This window comes from Antrostomus carolinensis, unplaced genomic scaffold (assembly GCF_000700745.2).
Source record: "Antrostomus carolinensis isolate BGI_N321 unplaced genomic scaffold, ASM70074v2 scaffold39353, whole genome shotgun sequence".
NCBI classification, from domain to species: domain Eukaryota; kingdom Metazoa; phylum Chordata; class Aves; order Caprimulgiformes; family Caprimulgidae; genus Antrostomus; species Antrostomus carolinensis.
Genome location: NW_010305171.1, coordinates 1 through 18,878, shown reverse-complemented (window position 1 = coordinate 18,878; position 18,878 = coordinate 1). Strand labels below are relative to the sequence as shown.

The 18,878-nt window shown below is 38.6% G+C and overlaps 1 protein-coding gene across 1 annotated transcript; it reads right to left on the bottom strand.

The window, feature by feature from the left end:
* Positions 1-1,295: 1,295 nt before the first annotated feature.
* On the bottom strand, positions 1,296-2,117 carry LOC104518558 (2-hydroxyacylsphingosine 1-beta-galactosyltransferase; the record flags this gene model as incomplete). The annotated part of the gene is made up of 1 exon (XM_029084205.1): positions 1,296-2,117. A coding segment is annotated over exon 1 (822 nt), but the record flags the coding sequence as incomplete, so codon positions are not given.
* Between the last annotated feature and the right edge of the window lie 16,761 nt (positions 2,118-18,878).

Here is an 18,878-nt window from a genome sequence, read left to right as displayed (position 1 = left end):
AGGGAGAACCACCTGGAAACAGCACTGTTATGGTCATCTCTGATGACACCTTGTAGAACAGACAATAGTATATGTTCAGATATAACCACTAGCATGTTCAGAGTGCGATGCAAGTGCCTACTGTCATCCAGCTTGGACACATCTGAAGTTGAATAAAGGAGGAAAAAAGGATGAGGGAATTAGCTCAGCGCTCCACATCCTGCAGCCCAAATCAGAAAATTGTCTGATGTTTTCCCAGTTGGTGAAAAAAAGGTACTGCTAAGTCAAGATACTACCAACAGTGCAAAGAATAAATAAAAAAACATCACCAACCAGCCTTCCACTACCACTGTTCAGGCTAAAACAAATGAAAAGTGGGCCTGGCATTTTTCATGCCAAAAGCAAAGTCTGAATGAGGCATTTTTAGAAGCAAACTGTTGACCTACCTATTTATCACCCATCCAGAAACGTTCGTTAATAATCAACTCCAATTCAAGATCTAATTGTTTATGTATACATAATTAGAAGTGTAAATGACATGGTTTTCTCTGAAATTTTGTCCTGCCTTTCACTCACCATTGTTTTGCTGAACAGAGGCATTCTTGGATACCAGGTATCAAAAATCACATGGTACACTTAAGTAATCAAACTTAATTATTAATCTGTGCAGCCAGGATTTCTGGAATCAATCCAGTCACTATCACTATTTCAGTCTGAAGTTCAGTACCTGATGACCAGTAAGTGTACAGTAAAAGTTAATATCTGAGTAGAGTAGTGGTGCCATTTATGTCAACTCACATCATCACCATTTCTTGGCCTATAAACAGTTTCTTCATGTTTATATACACCTAGTTTTAAAGACATTTTTACCTATCAAACCATGGGAAGCAAACTCTCCAGAAAAACACTAATACCATGAAATCAGATAGTCTAACTTATCAGCAGGCTTCTTTAAGCATAATCAGTATTAATCCGTTCCCCCTCCTTCCCATTTTACCCCCACACTTGGTTAGAAGCTACAGATGTAATTTCCAAGATAGTGTGTCCTATTTTTTTTCTTCTACTGTAGCATTAAGTGCCTTACTCAAAAGCAAAATACTTACTGCAACCATAAAAGACTTTTGATGAGTTTGTGTCTGATAGTTCCCCTCACCACCATCTTCAAGCTACTTTCAATGACTTCAAGGGTGTGATTTCACCAAGCAACAACAAAATATACTAGATCTCATTTAAAATTCACTGCTTAAAAACTGCCACTAATCATATGAGATCAACCAGATACCACAGAAATTACTGTAAAGCTCAGCAAACCTTACTTCTGACAGAGGGCTGGCTGGTTTGGTTAGGATTCCTCCCACATAAACAACGTTGGGTAGCGTAGGTCTTGGAAACTCCAGTGCTACATCAGTACAAAGCATCCACAGGCTGGATCCATGAACCAAGTCATACATGGACCGTTCTGGTAGAACCTTGTATTTCTGCATTATCCTTTCATATTTTGGCAGAACCAAAAAACTAACTCCAAATCTTGAAATAAGATAAACAACAGTATTTTTAATCCTCTCAAATAGGTTCATGCGATCTGTGAGCAGTGAGTTAAATTCTGGAACGTAAGACAGGGGAGCTGGAGCACCTACTTCTGCTGGATACCAGAGGCCAGTGGAAAAGACGGCATATTTAACCCCTAAAAGATGAGCTATAACAAATCCACACATCTCATTGGGATCTACCAGAAGCAGGTCAAATTTTTCCTGTTTCAGGGCATGCATGAGGTTTTGGTTGCCAACAATCATGTCGCAGTTCTTGGAATAGTGGTCCAGGATATCAAACAGTTCGAGGGCTGTCAGTCTCCCAGAGAAGATGCTCCTCATCTTGGACTGGAGAAAGTCATCCGAGGTGCTGCTGTTAAAGATCCCTGGGTAGCGCTGAAGTCTATAGTGATTAGATGGAGGAATCTCTCTGCCCTCAGAGAGGAGAAACACTGTCTGGTGACCTTGGTCATACAAGGCTGAGGCCAGAGTCTTGAAAATATAAAGATGGCTTTCAAACATAATTGGCGGCACAACAACAATTTTGGCAGCCCTCGCTATCCCGACAGCACTCCACAGGAGAATGAAAGCTGGAGCGTACGGCTTCATAGCTGAAAGGAGAAATAAAAGCATTACATCAACAGCAGACAGGTTTGTATGCTACCTGGGAATTTAAAAGAGGTTATTATATGGCTGCCTCATGAAAGCTTATCACATGTCCCTATTTCAAAGACATCTTTACAGTGGTCACAGGGTACAAGGGAGCCACTCTGTTTCAGGGTGCGTTTGGTAGTACTCTGTTCCCAGCAAGATCTGCCTTTTCCCCTCCCCTCCCATTTGGCATTAAGGGTAGGCAAAAGACTTCTTTCAACACAGATATCTGATACAGCACCTGCAGTAAACGGCAGGAAAACCAACTGAGACAATGAGGTTGGTACCTTCCACGGAGATATAACGTGCACTGGTTCAAATTCTATATGCCAGCCAACAGTTGTAAGATCTTGAAGTCAGTTCTTAAAACTAGATCCTGCTACATTTGGGATTATATTTAAAAGCACAACTGCATTATTGTCAACATAATATATTAAGTGAATAAGAAAGATGCCAAGTTCAAAGATCCAAAGGCTAAAATCCTGTATATATTAAAAAACGAGACCCAAACGATGCAGTGCTGATTTTCAGTGCCTAGGATATGACTGTTTTATAAATACAATTCAGTCTTGACCCTCAACTGGAACTTCCAACATGTCCTTTTTGATTTTGTAGTTTGAGAGCACCACACTTCACTGTTAACATGGTTGTGAGTACTTCTACTGCAAGGTCTTGCCTGATGCTTGACCACAGCTTTCAAGCTGTCCTCCTCCAAGCTGTAACTCTCTATCCTTGTTAAAGATAACATTTTCTGTGGGGCTTTTTCATATAAGCAAATGGAAACGGAGAAGATTTTTTTTTTCCTCCCAAAAGGACATGCCAATTCATGCAATGTTTTTCTTTAGTATCAACACTGATCAGAGACGTGGGAGTGGGAAGTCAAAACCTGGCAGGAAGATGCTACCATTAAATAAGAACCAACGTAACTACTTTGAGCTTTCAAAAATTACACTTTGTGTATGAGAACAAGTGAAATACTGGGAGTTAGTACTACATATGTGAATACTGCAACTTCCACTGAAGCACTTTTAAAAGTATTTAATTCTGAACCTTCTTAAATCAGCACTTCAGCACAAACTAACCTATGCTGAAAACCTCACTGTCATCCTAAACACACACTGTTCATGACAGTAGCAGGCTGCCACGGAAAGGGAAAACACCTTTTTCCCCCTTCAGTGTTTTGGTGAGTAAAGCCTATAGAACACTGTATGCGCCAGATGAAAGCAAAGTGCATTAGAAGCATGGAGAGGGCATCTCAGAAAGCTCAGTCACTTTAAACCTAGTGTAATAGGACAGAGAAACAAGTGCAAGCCAAACTAAACAATCTGCTTTTTTGTCATGCCAAATTAATCCACAGAGAAACCTGAGTCTGTTGCAGTGACCTTTATAAATATGCACAACAGAAGCAGATAACACTGCTACTCAGTCCTTGTTATCTCCTTCCAGTGTAGTCTTATAACCGTTCTACAACAGATTGCTCAGGACTTCTTTTAGATTTTTATTTTTTTCATTTTATGTGGTTTACCAGCTCACCAACAGAGCATCTCATATTTGTATTGCCTTCTGAAAGATGCCCCAATTTTCTGCTGCTCCAGCTTCTGCAAGTGGCTTGACTTTGAAACATTTCTAAGTGTGCACCAAGCAAAGTTGCAAAATCACCAAAAGGTACACTGACTATTTAAATCAAGTTTCTCACATGAAAAGTTTCCTTACTGGATTTGAAGCCTCCTCCACACTTGTCATCAGAAGGTGTTAGCCACTGCCTAGAAGACTACCAACCATCACTTAGAGAACTATACTAATTCTAAATTAATTATCACCAGCAGAAGTGTGTGCACAAAAAAGTTCATTCAGGCAGACATGGACTTTTTGTGGGCATTGTTTTTTTTTCTTTCCCAAGACAAAGCCCACAGCATAAAGATTCACAACCAAACCTTATAGGACCCATGGGCAAGTAGTGAGGAACTGAACATGGAGAATTTATTGAGATCTCCACACTCCCACCACCACATTCACGGGCTTATGAAGCATCCTGGGAAGTACTCAGAGGCCTCACTGTTTCTAGGCACAAAGCTCAGTTTTACAGAGGTAACACTTCAGGGGAAGAGGAAAGAAATTACTTGCTGCAAATTTTACAAGTAGCATATGAGATCTTCACTATACTGCAGCATTGTCTGACATCAGGAGAAATGATTTTATTTTAAGCTGTCTTAATTAGAGAGTGTTGGAGTCTAGCCTGAAACATGTCCTTCTTGGTGAATAATAGTAGTTAAGTAGAACTAAACAGCAATCCTATTCACTCTCCAATATAAAATTGGGAAAAAGTATTCTTATGACATAAGAAACAGCTCACCTCCCAGCATGAAGGCCTGATCCACCACACAGTTTAAGGTGTTAAACTGCCTTTTTAGTTTAGGCCTTTGCTTTCACTGGAGGCTTTCTAGAAAACTGCAGCACCTGACAAAGGTCAGCTGCCCTGCCAGGAGCTTCTGTCCAAAGGACGTGCCAGCACTGAGCCCCACTCATCATCCCACTTCACTGCCATCTGTAAAACTCACAGGTTTCAAGCTGCAGCAGAAAGCTGTGCAAGTGCAGAAGCACACAGGCTTGGCATAGCGTTCAATATTGGTACTAACAAGCCATGCTCAGATATCTTCAACGGGGTCCCACTGGAAGATAAGACTCATTAGGTAAGTGTGGGTTTTGGTTTGGGTTTTGTTTTTGTTGTTTTTTTTTAAAGTAAATAATCGTTCCTCAGTGAAATATCCAAGAAAAATGATTAATCAAACTTGGAAAAAACCCATTATTGATTACATCTTCCCATGCTATAAGCATTCCCACGGTATTAAGTTACTGCTCCTGTCAACAATAGCAGTATTACAAAACCATGAATGGAGGTATAGGATTGGGCAACTCACAACAGTTAAAGTTTCCATCAGTGGTATAAATCAAAGGAACCAGGAGCCTAAGGGCTAGTCATGACCCAACAAGTTGCCAGATGCGGGCACTGCAGGCTGTACTTTGATCTCCTGACCCAATACAGGCCTGGAGCACAGCACAGGCAGATACAATCCTTAGCTCTAAGGCATATTTTTCACAGCCATGGTTATGCACATGCCACCAAAAGCCATGGGAACTACAGCTGTACTTCCTTGGAACGATGGGAGTACTGCCCCACCACTTCCTATCCCCACCCTCACCCAACAGCAATGTTTTAATTGGGAATCGCATTAGGGATTTCACTCTTTACAAAGGTACTATAAAGCATTACCTAACATGAAAATCTGTTAATATAACTACAAGCAATTTACCAAACATTAGTTTTTCTCCTCTTGAGGTCTATCAGCATCAAGACATGACACACCACAATTTCCAAGGAGTCTGTAGCTTATGGCATCTTCAAAACTGATTAAAAAAAAAAAATCATCTCAAAAAAGTGTTACGCAACTCCCCTTTTCAATGCAAGCATCTTCCACGGGGACAGGAAAATACAGGTACAGGACCTGCCAAGCTATAGAGATATTAAACACATTATGCTGTTATAGAAATGCTAAATAAGTGACATTTTTATTGGGAAAAATGGCATTGACCTTATCTTGAACTTCTGGCAGGAACCTGCAGAATGAAGCCTCATCATTTCATTCCCTGGCCAGACAGAAGCAGGGAGCTCGGAAGGTTTGTATTTAGCAGGAACAAGGGCAGTATGTAAGCCAATTAATCACAATCATAATTCCCATTTGGCAGGCAGGGAGAGAGGAAGTGGTAGGTGCTTGGTGCCATCAGCAAGGCAAGAACACACAACTACACAAGCTCAGCTCCAGGCTCAGACCCAAATGCCTCTTCATTCTAAGCATCCTCAGCAACAAACTCCTCCAGCACATCAGGTATTTCCACCTAGACAGGGAGAGCTACAGAGGACTGCTTATTTCAATGGGAATTTCTGTTAGCTCATCTCCAAAATCAGTGAGCAGAGCCTAGGGGGACTTTCCAGACGTCAAGAAAATTATTAGCCAGCTAATCAAAACCAGAGCAGAGGACTCTTCCCACTAACTTTCAGTCATACTCCAGTGGTGAACTCCCAGAATAAATCACTTGCCAAAACAAGCAAAAAGAATTAACACCCAACACAACTGCTTTCTGTTTCTCAGTACCAAGAGCATGAAAAAGTATTGTCAAGTGTCCTGACAGAAAAGAGGAAAGAAAGCCCAAAGCCAGAGGATGATACATTTCTCCAAGATAGTTAACAATATTCAACCATTTTCTACCTCTATCTTAAATACTTCTGCTTAGGATTTGACTCCATTAAATAAGATGGGTTTGGTGTCTGAGCTGGTATATATTATCCTTTTGTAATAGAGAGTAAAAAGAAAATTTCAAATTTGCTGAAATTTTAAATCAAACACACACCACTGCAGAAAATTATCATGGAATTGAAGCCATTACTAGTTTCAGACAGAAAGCCCTAAAAGCAAAAACAGGTATGGAAGAAAAAGAGATGCAGAGTAGCTCTATATGAGTGAAATCAACTGCCAACTGTAAAGAGTTCACCTATTAGAGTGCAGCAAGAAAAAGTTAAAGATTCAAGAAATACCAAGAGGTTAAACATTAAACCTATTCCAACGGCTTCTCGTAAAGTTAATGACCTACATGTGGTTTTTTCGAATGAAAGAGAAAGTACAAGTTTTAAAATGTTACAGAAAACCAAGCACTTCCACAGAAGACTGCTAGTTTTCAGCTGACCAAAACAGTTCTAAATCCTGATTTTTTATTTTTTATTTAAGTATTTTTCTATTCACCCAGAAATACCAAGCAGGATCTAAAACAAAAAGTGTGACTATACAGAAACTGGTGTCTTTCAGAGGAAAGAATAAGGGGGAGGATCCTTCCTTCCCATTGTTCACAAAGGCCTGATACTTGAAATTGGGCAATGTGGAAAGAAAAGGAATGACACTTAGGTTTATACAAATCATATAAAAAGTCCAAGTGTTTAAATTCACATTACAAAACTGGACTAATACTAGTTATACATCAATCTTAAAAATTGTTTTAAAATAATTCCAATTAATAATTTATGTAACAGTCAATTACAGTACTGGAATACATAACGAAGATTAGATTTACTGCCAATCCTTAATAACCTGCTAATCGCCTTGTAATTAAAACTTATAGGCACGTTTGGGTTTCTGCTTTATACGACTGGCTGGCTGCCGACCTACTATCAGTGGATCTCACAGAAGTAACCGTTTTCAAACCAACAATAACATTGTCAGTGTTTTCCTCCATTGTAGTAAGATCTAGAAGCAAAAGAGGCTCTCAAGCACCTCCTTATGCAGCACAGCTTGAATTCAAACTGCATGAATATTTATTACTATGCAAAATAACTAAACGTTTCTTACGCACCTACACACACGTACCTGAACAACGGAAAAAGTCCTTTTTATTCACTAGTAACATGTAACGCTCCTGACTTATAAAGCAGCAAATGAGGTTTTACAGAGATTGAGTTCAGTGATGCTATTAGCTTTTTCAAGTTCTTCCCATCCTTTCAGCCTTTCTTTAGATTTGCTAAGGTTTGAGTTTACCTGGGCAGTTTGGTCAGAAGACTAAGACCTATGCTTAGAAAGGTGTCCTTCATACCAAAGAGCAGCACTGTACTGACAGCAAAGGAGCAATCTTTCTACATGCTGATCACTCTCACTTAACCCAAAGAGCTCAAGTTACTCATTACAATTTAACAGAAACCAGCATACATTAAAAGAAGCAGGCTTACCAACAACTTCCACCTCTGCAAACCCAAGCGTGGATGCTAATTAATACTGAAACGATTGCCCAAACAGAAAGCTAATGATGTGCTCACAGAAGTAAAATTATCAAAAGGGGGGAAAATCTGAGATTTGTATGCATTTCAGCAAACTGTGCACATTGCAAACTGCCACTAGAGTTCTGGTAGCATGCAGATTTATTATTTAATCTTGCTCACAGTACTGTCCTCTCTCTTTACTACCAGTTCATCACATAAAACTCAGTATTTCAGAAGGGAGAATATAAACCCCACCTTCAGAATTGTAATCTCCAAAATTTCATATCAGTGACCTGAGCCAATTGGAACAAAAGGCAGAAAAACAGAAAACTTTTTTTGCTGTAAAAAAGGTGTATTTTGTCAGCAAGTAAACTTTTAATGAAAGCTGCAAATTTGATGGAGTTTCCACACAGGGAGAGTGGATCTTAACTAGTTAGCAGTTATGTACCCTAACTGCCCGCAGCAGGTTCCAGGCCAGGCTGCTGCAGAGCTGGTTGCTTGGTTGCTTTTCTTTCACCAAGTCAAACTCAGTTATCCCACCTGCTTGTATCTCCATCTGAAGTAAAAAAACAGAACCATAAGCAGTGCAGTGTTACCTCAGCAGCCTTACTATGCCCAACAGCAGCATTTACCACTGGTAAACATACATAGTGCACTCACTTCTTTTAAGATGGTATATATTGTAGTTGTAAGAAGAGACATGGTCAAAAGTACTGTAAGAAAAATGCTGAGCGAGGTTGTGACTGAAAAACCACTGGTTATTGAGAACATTACAAACTCCCTCCGAGAAGCACATAAGCAGCTATGACTCTTTGAAGCATTAAAGAAGAGAAAGAAATGAGCGTGGATCTCAGATTGTTACCTGATGCTTTGGCTGTGTTACCCAATTTATTGAAGCCCCCCGCAGTTCTGCTCTGCCTACTCAAAATCTCATTGGTGTTAACTTATGTGCAAGTCTATTTGCTTTAGCTGTTATTGAACCGTTTTACTGGTGAAGCACAGTATCCAACCTTCACAGGCTTGTAAACATTTCAGTTGAACAAATACAGAACCAAGCCCTACAAAGCTAGTTGTATGAGCAACAGCCCTGTAAGCAAAGCATTTTATCAAGCCTAAGATAGCAAGGAATGACTAACCAAAAGCACTTACAGTTAAGTATAAAGCTAAAAGAGGAAGAAAATATTCCAAGACAAATAGAAGGTTCTCTAATGCTGCTTACAGGATGATTCAGTGATAAAAATACATGCACCCAAACGAAATCTCAGTTATATCAGCCACATGTAAGTAGCTGATATTAAATGCGGTGCATCAATTCAAAATTGGGGAAGAGTGAAGACAGAAATTAGGTCTATCTTTCTATTTGTGACATCCTCCAAGACATGTCTCTAAACAATACAAATATTTTTTCAAGTCCCCCTCAAAATATTTTCTTCAAGATTTAATACCAGTCCACATCAGTACTTTTTCTGCCAAGTACCTGAGTAAGGAAATGCTACCCATGTGAGGAAATGCACTGACCAAATTATGTGTAATAGCAAATCTCAGAAGATGACTGAATTATCACAGACACCGCAAGAGTTTAATTAGTGGCATACAACAGTAGGAAAGATCATGTTCTTTAAGCTAAAAGTACAACTTTAATGGTAAATCCTTAAAGCTGGCAATCATAAAATGTTCTTAACCTGTAATACTGCTTGCTGTACCATACACAATCTGTAGGTAATAGGAAATACTACCCCATAATCCTTTAAGAGCATTAAAGTAAAATCAGGCCCATAAGCCAACTTCAGGCAGCAAAATGCAGTTTAAGATTATGAGGCAATTGCTAATAAGCAACCCATGTGCTGTAAAACAGACAAAATATGTGAATACACGGAGCCTTGGAGCAGCAAATCATTATATTATCTAGGAAGAGACTCTGATAACAGGTTGTGCACAACCTTTGGATTTATATTCCTAAGTTTTTCCTAACACACATCTTGTTACTAATTACTGAAGTAGAGCATGCTATGATTGTTATTTTGTGCTGCAATGTTTTAGATAAGTTGTAAGATTTAGCTTGTAACTACAGGTTCCTATTTTAACTAAATTAATAAATTAAGAAATTAGTGGAAGTTATTGGTAAGAAATCATGTGTGTATAAACAAGGGCAGGCTTTGGCAGTTACTTTGTACAGTTTCTTGAAAAACTGCATCCTTCTATCCAATGACAGAAGCATTTCACTGAGTACAAGAATATGTCACATCTACAAAGAAAAGAGAGAGGAAGATTTATAGGCATTACAATGTCACTGTAATAATCTGTCAGAGACTGTCAGGTACACAAACAGCAAAAGAGTTACTAAGAGGAAGTCAAAAAGATATGCAATTTATTAAATATCTTTTAGTAACAACTTATTTGTGTAACAGATTTTATCAAACTCTGAAAGATTTTACCTTAGCTTTTGTACTTGAGAGTTGTGGAAAAATGGTTTTAAAAATCCTCAATCGAAAGGCAGCAAAGTAGAAAAGAAGAGGTACTTCTCTTTCAAAAATACAGGTTTTACAGCTAGTAAAACAAAACAGTTTACTTTTAGTTAGTACACAAAATATTTTCAGTAGACATGCTAGCAGATGTAACTTAAGAAGTTACATGGGAAAAGAACTTACACAAGACAATGTCCTATTTAAGATGAATTTATAGCAAGCAAGTGACCAAGGTATAACATTCTTGCTATCACTTTGCCACTGGCTTACTGAAAGAACAGCTTTAAATGAGTCTTCATGGTTATGGAAAACAATTCTAAACTTCTGAAAAGATTTATTATATCTAAAAAGATTAAAGACTTAAAGATTGTCTTTATTATTCTATGAATAGATTCTAAACTTCTACAAGATTTCTGAAGTTGTTAATAGTAATACGTTAAACCTTTTGAACAAAGTCACTTATGAACCATAGCAAGGCCTGCATACTTTGGGATGATAATACTGCAGGATTGACAGTATCAGTCAAGAAGAGATTTAACTGAGGGTAAAGGATTAAAGTCTAATTAAATGTTTTCATAACATGAAGTAAGTTACAACAGGGCAAAAGCACATGCCCCTTCACGATTTACATTTCTTAGCATTCTATGCACTACAACTGAGCAAGCAGTATTCAGTTAAAAATATATACTTTAAATGTCACTATTGTACCAATATCCACTTTCAAGATTCAGTTCAACCAACTGCATGAAAGGGAGTTTCATAAAGATTTTTACACCCTATGAAAACACACACACAGTAGTCTGCAGATTTACCAGGCAAGCTAGTTAATTCCAAATACCTCAATAATATATTTAAATAGCCCAAATTAAAGAAAAAAAAAAATCAAGAAGTTGTTCTTTTGTCCTGCTGTGCACTGGGCAATTCAAACATGGTATTTTAAAATCCTTATAAACTGTAAGTGTGGTGGGGATTAGCATTTCCGAATACTAGTCTATCTATCAATGTTTTGGTAAGACCAAGTGCTAGCCCAGATTATTCTATAAGGCTTATAGCCATGCCTATAAGTGCCACAGAGACATCAGTAGGACAGCTCAGGTTGGGCTGTGCTTATCACTGCTGGCCCTGCGATAGAACAAAGCTGATCACATACACATGCCATGTTGCAACAGAGCTGACATGCCATCCTAGACATCAGGACAGAAAGGAAGCACAGTGAAGAAAACAGAAACCTGAGAAACAAAAAGCCTGCTCCAAAACCTGTGCAAATTCAACCGAAGGCAACCTGACTCTCTGTGCAAGAGACTCGGATTTCTCCACACTGGCACTCTCCATTATCGCAGGTCTTTCTTGCTGTCCATGGTTACTTCATCCCCAGCACCTTGGAAAGATAAACGCTGACTACATCAAGTAAAAAAGTTATGTATTTGAAAGTAAGACATGTATATTCCCTGTGGAAAGACTGTTCTAGTTCATCTAAAACATATAAGAATGTTTTCTGACAAATTATACATCTTTCTCACAGGTACTATGAATTCACAGAAGAGGAAGTATTTTGGCACCAACATACAAATCCCTTGACAGAGTGCCCTCAACTTGTGGAGACCTTTCCTCCAAGCACTGAGATCTGAAAGCAATGTTTCTTAACCACCTTAACCTGCTCCAGCCATTCTGCACCAGAAAGAAAGCAACTGGAAATAATGTTGTGACATCCGGGGGTAGGGGTATTAACAAAAGTCAACAGGTTACTCCACGTTTCCTAGAGCTGTTTAAGATGTTATTTACTGGTTCTCAAACTGCTGGCCCTGCTCCTGCTGTGTGACACTGCACTGTCCAGCAGAGCCCAGTAACAATAACTTATCACAACATGTTTCATGCTGCACAGTCAAGAGCTACAGGAATAACTGCAGAAAGAAAAATAAAACCTATCTGCAGAGAGCAGGAGGCACAACTGCTGCAGCAGCTGATGGAGACAAAGATGCCTCCACTGAGGGGTTGAAGCTGCCCAGGAAGCCTTCTCTTTCACACCTGCATCAAAAGATGGGTTGAAATACTGGCTGAATGAGTAATAAAAGGAAAAAAAAAAAAAGGGGGGGGGGGGGGGGGAAGGAAACAAAGAGAAAACCCTACTCTGCCTGATTTTAAACACTTTCATCACTGACAGATTCTCCTTTGATAAAATGACTCTTCAAAAAAGGGGCTGGAAGAAACTGTGGAGCACAAAGTTGTAGTAAGCTTAATATGCTGATGCAACAAACACAACCTATAGTTATAGATTACCATCACACAAACATGAATTTTGCCTCAGGATCTAGCACAACATCAGTTTTAAACTTAAAACGCATTTTACTGGGATTTTATTTTAACTTTAATAATTATTTGGGGGATGCTTCATTTTTCACTCCAGCTAGCTTCAGCTTGGTACAAGCTCTCCCTGGTCACGCCATCACATGACACCTAGAAGCACTGCATGACTTACTTTGTTTGGTTTCTGACTTCATCCTATAGCAAGTAACTACATTTTAACAAGCCATGCAAACAGAATCACAACAGAAACTATAGCAGGTTTGTTTCTGCAGTGGGAAGTACAACTTTATTCAAAGTTAAAATACTTGATTTAATAATGTTTTGTTCTCATTCAGCTCAATTAAAATAACTGAATTGCTCAAGACTGTATGCAGCAACACACACTCCCAATAACATTCACCTTGTTCAGTCTGTTCATCATTAAGTTCTGTTCTGAGATTTACAGGTAGGTTTTTTAAAGTAAATTGTTGTCTTTTGCTTTCAGATTTGTGCTTTGAACTACCTCCTAGTAGAATTTGATTGTTAGAATAAGGATAAAGTATTGTACGTAACAGCTTTTCTATGTAGTTTAATCCTCAGACTGATTTGAAGAGCAAGACCACATCACTTATCTGAGTGAGAGGGCACAGAAATCAACTCAGGAACCTTCTGAAAGGTGCAGACTATACTCCAGTAAGGGTTAAGAAAAGACTCAGGGTATGTTTTGGGTTGTTTTTGGTTTTTTTTTGCAGTAGCTGTATGGAGATTTTTAAATACATAAAAACTTCCTGTCAATTCCTAGTATCAGTAGTTGACTAAGACTGGGTTATACCTTCAGAAAGGAAAAGGTCTAAAGACAGGGCTTATGGATTTTCAAAGACAATCTAAGATTTAAGTACAACCTTGTAATTTACAAATTTTAAGAAAAAAAAAAACCCAAAAGAGCAAACACACAAAACCCCCAAAAAGACAGATACAAAGGTTGCAGAGGGTCAATATAATGATTCACAGAGGAGGATCTGGGTGTAAAACCAAAACAAGTTATCAACAACAAACCACGCAGATGCATATCAGGTGCTTTTACATGTGCACAGGTGTCTGTTCCTACCCACCAAAACTGCACTTTCTGGGAGATGAGAAGGTCTTCCTCCACTTCTGGAAAGCAACTAGAACTTTTTGAACACTATCACTAGATAATAACAAGTATTTGATGGGGGTTTATAACGGAAACATGTTCTCTTTAACTACAGCTCTGATTTAGACTATCAAGTGATTTCACTAGTAAGTAGTTTAATGCAAGAGTCACTGTTTAATAAAAAGTGTAATGTGAGATAAATTTGTTTGGAATACTCCAATCTTCCTGAGTGTACTTTCATGAAAATAAAGCTAATTGATAAATAAGCAAAACAATTACCAAAGTATCACAAAGCAGAGTAATTAAAGATTCACTACTATGAGCGGTTAAAGAAATACGGCAGCTTTAGGTTATACTTAAACTTGACACACTGTACACCAGACTTGGACCTATTTGACAATATTTTCAACTTTGAAAGAAAAATTTGGATACTCATCAGTCCTTGGGCAATTTTGAGCATTTCTTATTTTAAATATTAAACTGGGAGGACAACAATGAAGACCTGAAAAGAAAGTTAAGGCCAAGTAAGTAATGCTACCACTTTACTTTTGTTGAAAGTTTTTACAATTCTTTTTTAAATGCCTTTATTTTATGAACTGGTGTCTTGCTGTTAAATTACAAATCAAATTACTCATTTGACTTAAGTCAAATAATTTCAAAGTTGGGGAGGGTAGGAGGCAGGGAGAAAAATCCCCAAATCCAGCATATGTAACAGAGGCCTTGAATTTCAGAATTTAATATGTGAGGGTTGGGCAACAGCTGTGCACTCAATCCTTATCTAACAAATGGATGAAATAACTTTTTAAAGATTCTTGTTGACATATGTGAGAAAACCATTTATCTAATGGAATACAGTGTCTTAAATTAAGGAATTTGGAAGGTCCTCCACCTTTTATGTTGACACTGCTACCTCCCCTTCAATACACCGAGAGACAACCTTCTCAATTTTTGGTTTGACTTTTGAAAAGCACAATGTTTCACCAGGGTATCAATGCTTATTTCCAACTCAGCTCAGAATCTGAAGCTTACTCAGTATTTCCTATTAACTCTCCCTTCAGTTACTGAGTAGGAAAAAATAGTCTTAAGTCACATTTCTTATGAAGCTGAACCATCCATTCCCAGGAGGAAAGAACAGCATAGAGCAAAGAAGAAAGCTATACTTGTTCTCCTATACAAATAAAATTATGTGCATGACAACTGTGCTACTTCAGAGAAATTGTCATAAAAAGTCAGTTTATAAGGACTTTTTGCAGCTCTGAACTGTGTAATTTAGAAAACAGTTATCTACGTTGTCTTTCAAATCCCTTAAATCATAACTGTTACACTTCCAGTTTGTAAAAAAGCAAAGTTTGATGGCATCTTTTCCATTTATCACCACTTCTTCCCATATAAAAACCCACCTTTTTGAACTGGGCTAGTAGTTATTCTTTTTCTAAAAAACAAACTACTGACCAAACAGTTCAAGACTTACCAAGGATATAAGAGTCCCTCCATCCCAGGTATAGTCAAGTTATTAAGTTATTCCATAAAACCACAGGTAGTATCGTCAGCTCTTCCCGTATTTAGGAATTAAGAACACACACAAATTTCTATGTTAAAAATTAAAAATCTCAAAAGCTTCCAAAAGAAAGGACTCGCTACTCCAACACAGAGGCTCCAAGTCAAGAACTGTAGCACAAAATTTTCTATATAACTAGCAAAATAAAAAATAATTCAAAAATAGCATGGTGTGACTATGCAACAGCAAAAAGGAGAGCTGAAAATTCTTCTCCTATTAGATGATAAAACATTATAAGGAAAAATATTTTAAGGGATTTGCAATGATCAATTCCTAAGAGGTTTTCTTTACAAAGCTACAGGCAATTTAAAGACTTCTTCCTTACAAAGAGTATTAATAGGATCTCACACACTGAGCATTTAAGATATATACATCCCAAATGTCATGAAACTGCAAATACTCTGTCAAAGAGTTCAAGAAATCTTATAAGTCTTGGAAATTCACTCCAAGCGTAGTTGTCCTGGGTGGGAAATGGAAAAAACACCACACATTTCAGGAGAGAGAATTATATTAAATGGTTCCAGTGTATTTTACTTCCTGGAAAACAGGAAGAAGAGCCTTCTACAATGCCTATTCACAAACACTTTGAGCTATATCAGAATGTCAGTTTTCAGAACAAAGATACATTCTTAAACAACAACAAAAAGATAAATCCATGCTGAAAATTCTTCAGAGAATAAAAATCACAGCAAAAGAAGGTGAATTATTTCAACCGTTTCTAACGTATCAGCATTTCTCAAACACAATCCTATTATCTTCTTAAATATCACTCTATAATACTGAAACAGAAATCAAAACATTTCTGTTAAAGCATCAGGATCTGGAGAGAATAGATATTTCATTTAGTAAGCATCTCTTGAATATAATCTTACCACAAACATCTTGATAGCTTTTAATACTGTAGTTTGATTTTTCTAGTAAGTAACTGACAAGAGACTCAATCAAGATGGAGTCAACTGAGATGAATTCTTGTTACTATTTTAAAGGAAGTAACCTGACTAAAACAGCAATGTGGAAAGAAGCACTTTGAAGAACCCGAAGTGGAAAACACAAAGGAAAGTAGGTGTGGGCAATAAAACACTCAGCAGTTAGTCAGAAATAATGTAGTTCACACTCAGGAAGGTCAACTGGAACATAAGTCAAGCTAGGCAAAATGGTAGGAGGAGTGTTGCAGCAAAACACATCCTCTGTACAAGTCTCAACAGGTACAGAAAAGGCCGTATGCTCAGTGGCACTGTTTTATGGATGATGAGGCTTACCCAGTGTCTGCACATGTAGTAACATCTACCACATGGAAGACTTTGATAAATTTGATTTTTTTTTTTTCCATTCCTAGAAGTAAAACATATTGCTAGAAGTCAACCAAGTCAATCTGTAGCAAATTATATACAGCACAGAATTATGGTAGGTCCTCTTACTTTTTCTTTACAAACTAATTAGACCATGTTGTCATGATCCACAGCGCCCCTGGCATGTATTTACTAACACAATGCAGTTCCTCCAAGTGAACTAACACAGTTACCATTTCAAAGGGTTGATTTGGATAACAACCTCTAAAATACTTTACATATAAAGACAGCATTGAAAATTTCATGCACACAGTAGTCCTGACAGCCTTCAATTTCTCGAAACAGTAACTAAAACAGTCAAGTTTATCACAGGATATCAACCTGGACTTACAACAGAGTCCTGCCTTGATCAGAGGCCAAGCCCAAGCTGTAGCTGCAATGACTGCCAATGAACTACAACAGCTAGTAGCCATTCACTAATCTGAAGTTGCCACCAGTGTATAAAACCAATCCATTGCTGCATTACCACCTCCTTAGTCAGTCAGCTGTGCTCTAATCCACTCCCACAGACAAGGAGAGGACTCTTACAGAGCTCAGGTGAAACCACTCACAGAATGAGGATGCAGAGATTGTCTGATGCTGTCTCCTCAAGCCCTGGTTAGTCCCACAGGTTTCTCCATCCAAATCCTACTTCAGAACAACCCAACTGCTTAGAGCACTCTAAGAATATCAAATGTAAGGGGCATTTACAAAGTACTCTAACATGATTCTCACTTTAGAGTCTATATACTTAATAGACATATATGACAAAATGTAAATAATTTTCTTTTCTTGCCTCCTGCAAAGAGCTTCTGTTGATAGCAAACATTGTGCAAAAGTCAAAAATAAAATGCAAGCATTTCAGACCGAGTACTCATTTCCTTGTATTTCAACAATTATTTTCACAATAGCATGAAAGCCATCTGAAAGAATGCAAATTAGCAGTTTTGAAAAAAAAAAACCAAACCCCAAAACAACAAAACATCCACTGCAGTATCCAGTGTTCAGCCTGGACCAATGATCAAAACAAAAGAACAGAAACAAGGAAATGTAAAATAAAGGTTAATTGCATACTATGTTGTGTTGGTGCTATAAAACTAGCTCAGCTAAAATACCTAAGTGACCTTGTGTGGTAATTGCTTCACAAACCAAGCAGGCAGCTTCAGACAGGAAACATAACCAAGACAATTTTTTAGAATAAATGTCTAGAAACAAGTTATATTAATTATTCCCTAAATTAAGTGGCAACATGAAAAACAAAAACACTACTTTCAAGGTATGGGCTTTTTTTGGGGGGGGAAGAAGATGAGACCTTCAAGGATCCTTACTATTAAAACTACCCACTGCTATTCATCCCCATGCAGCTCTGATGAGCATGCAAAACAGGCTGCGTATTTTTTTAATGATTTCCTATTGTTCCACAGTGAGTACCAAAACGAGCATGTAAACAAGTCATAAAAGACAAGATACTGTTTAATATATGTTTAAATATTGCAACTTTATTGACATATTCCCTTCAAAGTTTATGCTTAACTGTTATATTTCCTTTTAAAGCCACAGGGGAGGCACAGCAGCAATTATGCAATGTTCCTCCTTGAAAGGCAAGGGAGTTTTGATCGAAACTCAAGTTCACACTCAGGGAAAGTGCCAGCACACTCGAGAAGCGTCCCAGGCCAAATCCTCACAGAGATTTCCCTCACATTACATCTTCCAAGTTTGCAGCCAGGTAATAATACTCACAAGGCAGCCAGAAGGCAACGGGGCTGCCTGATTTACGTAACTGTGGGAGGGTTGACAGACCCTCATGGAGATACCAAGGGCTCTAATTAATTAATTAACGTAGAGGGGGCAAAGGCTGAAGTAAGACAAAGTTGGTGGCCGAAACGCGGTGGCCCCGCTCCTCGGGGCCTGCGGCAGCGCTTGCACGTCAGCCCCCCCCCCCCCGGCTGCCGATCGCCAGGTAACGCGCACCGGGCGCGGCCGGCGGCGGGCACCCCCTTCCCGGCACGTCCTGTCACCGCTTGCTTCATCACCCCAACTTCTCCCAGCTGCCTGCCCTCCGCTGAAGAACAGTACCAGTAAGTGTTCGCCTCAGCAGCCCTGCGGCGGCCCACCCCTTCCTCACACGGCTGACGACGCTCAACTTCCTC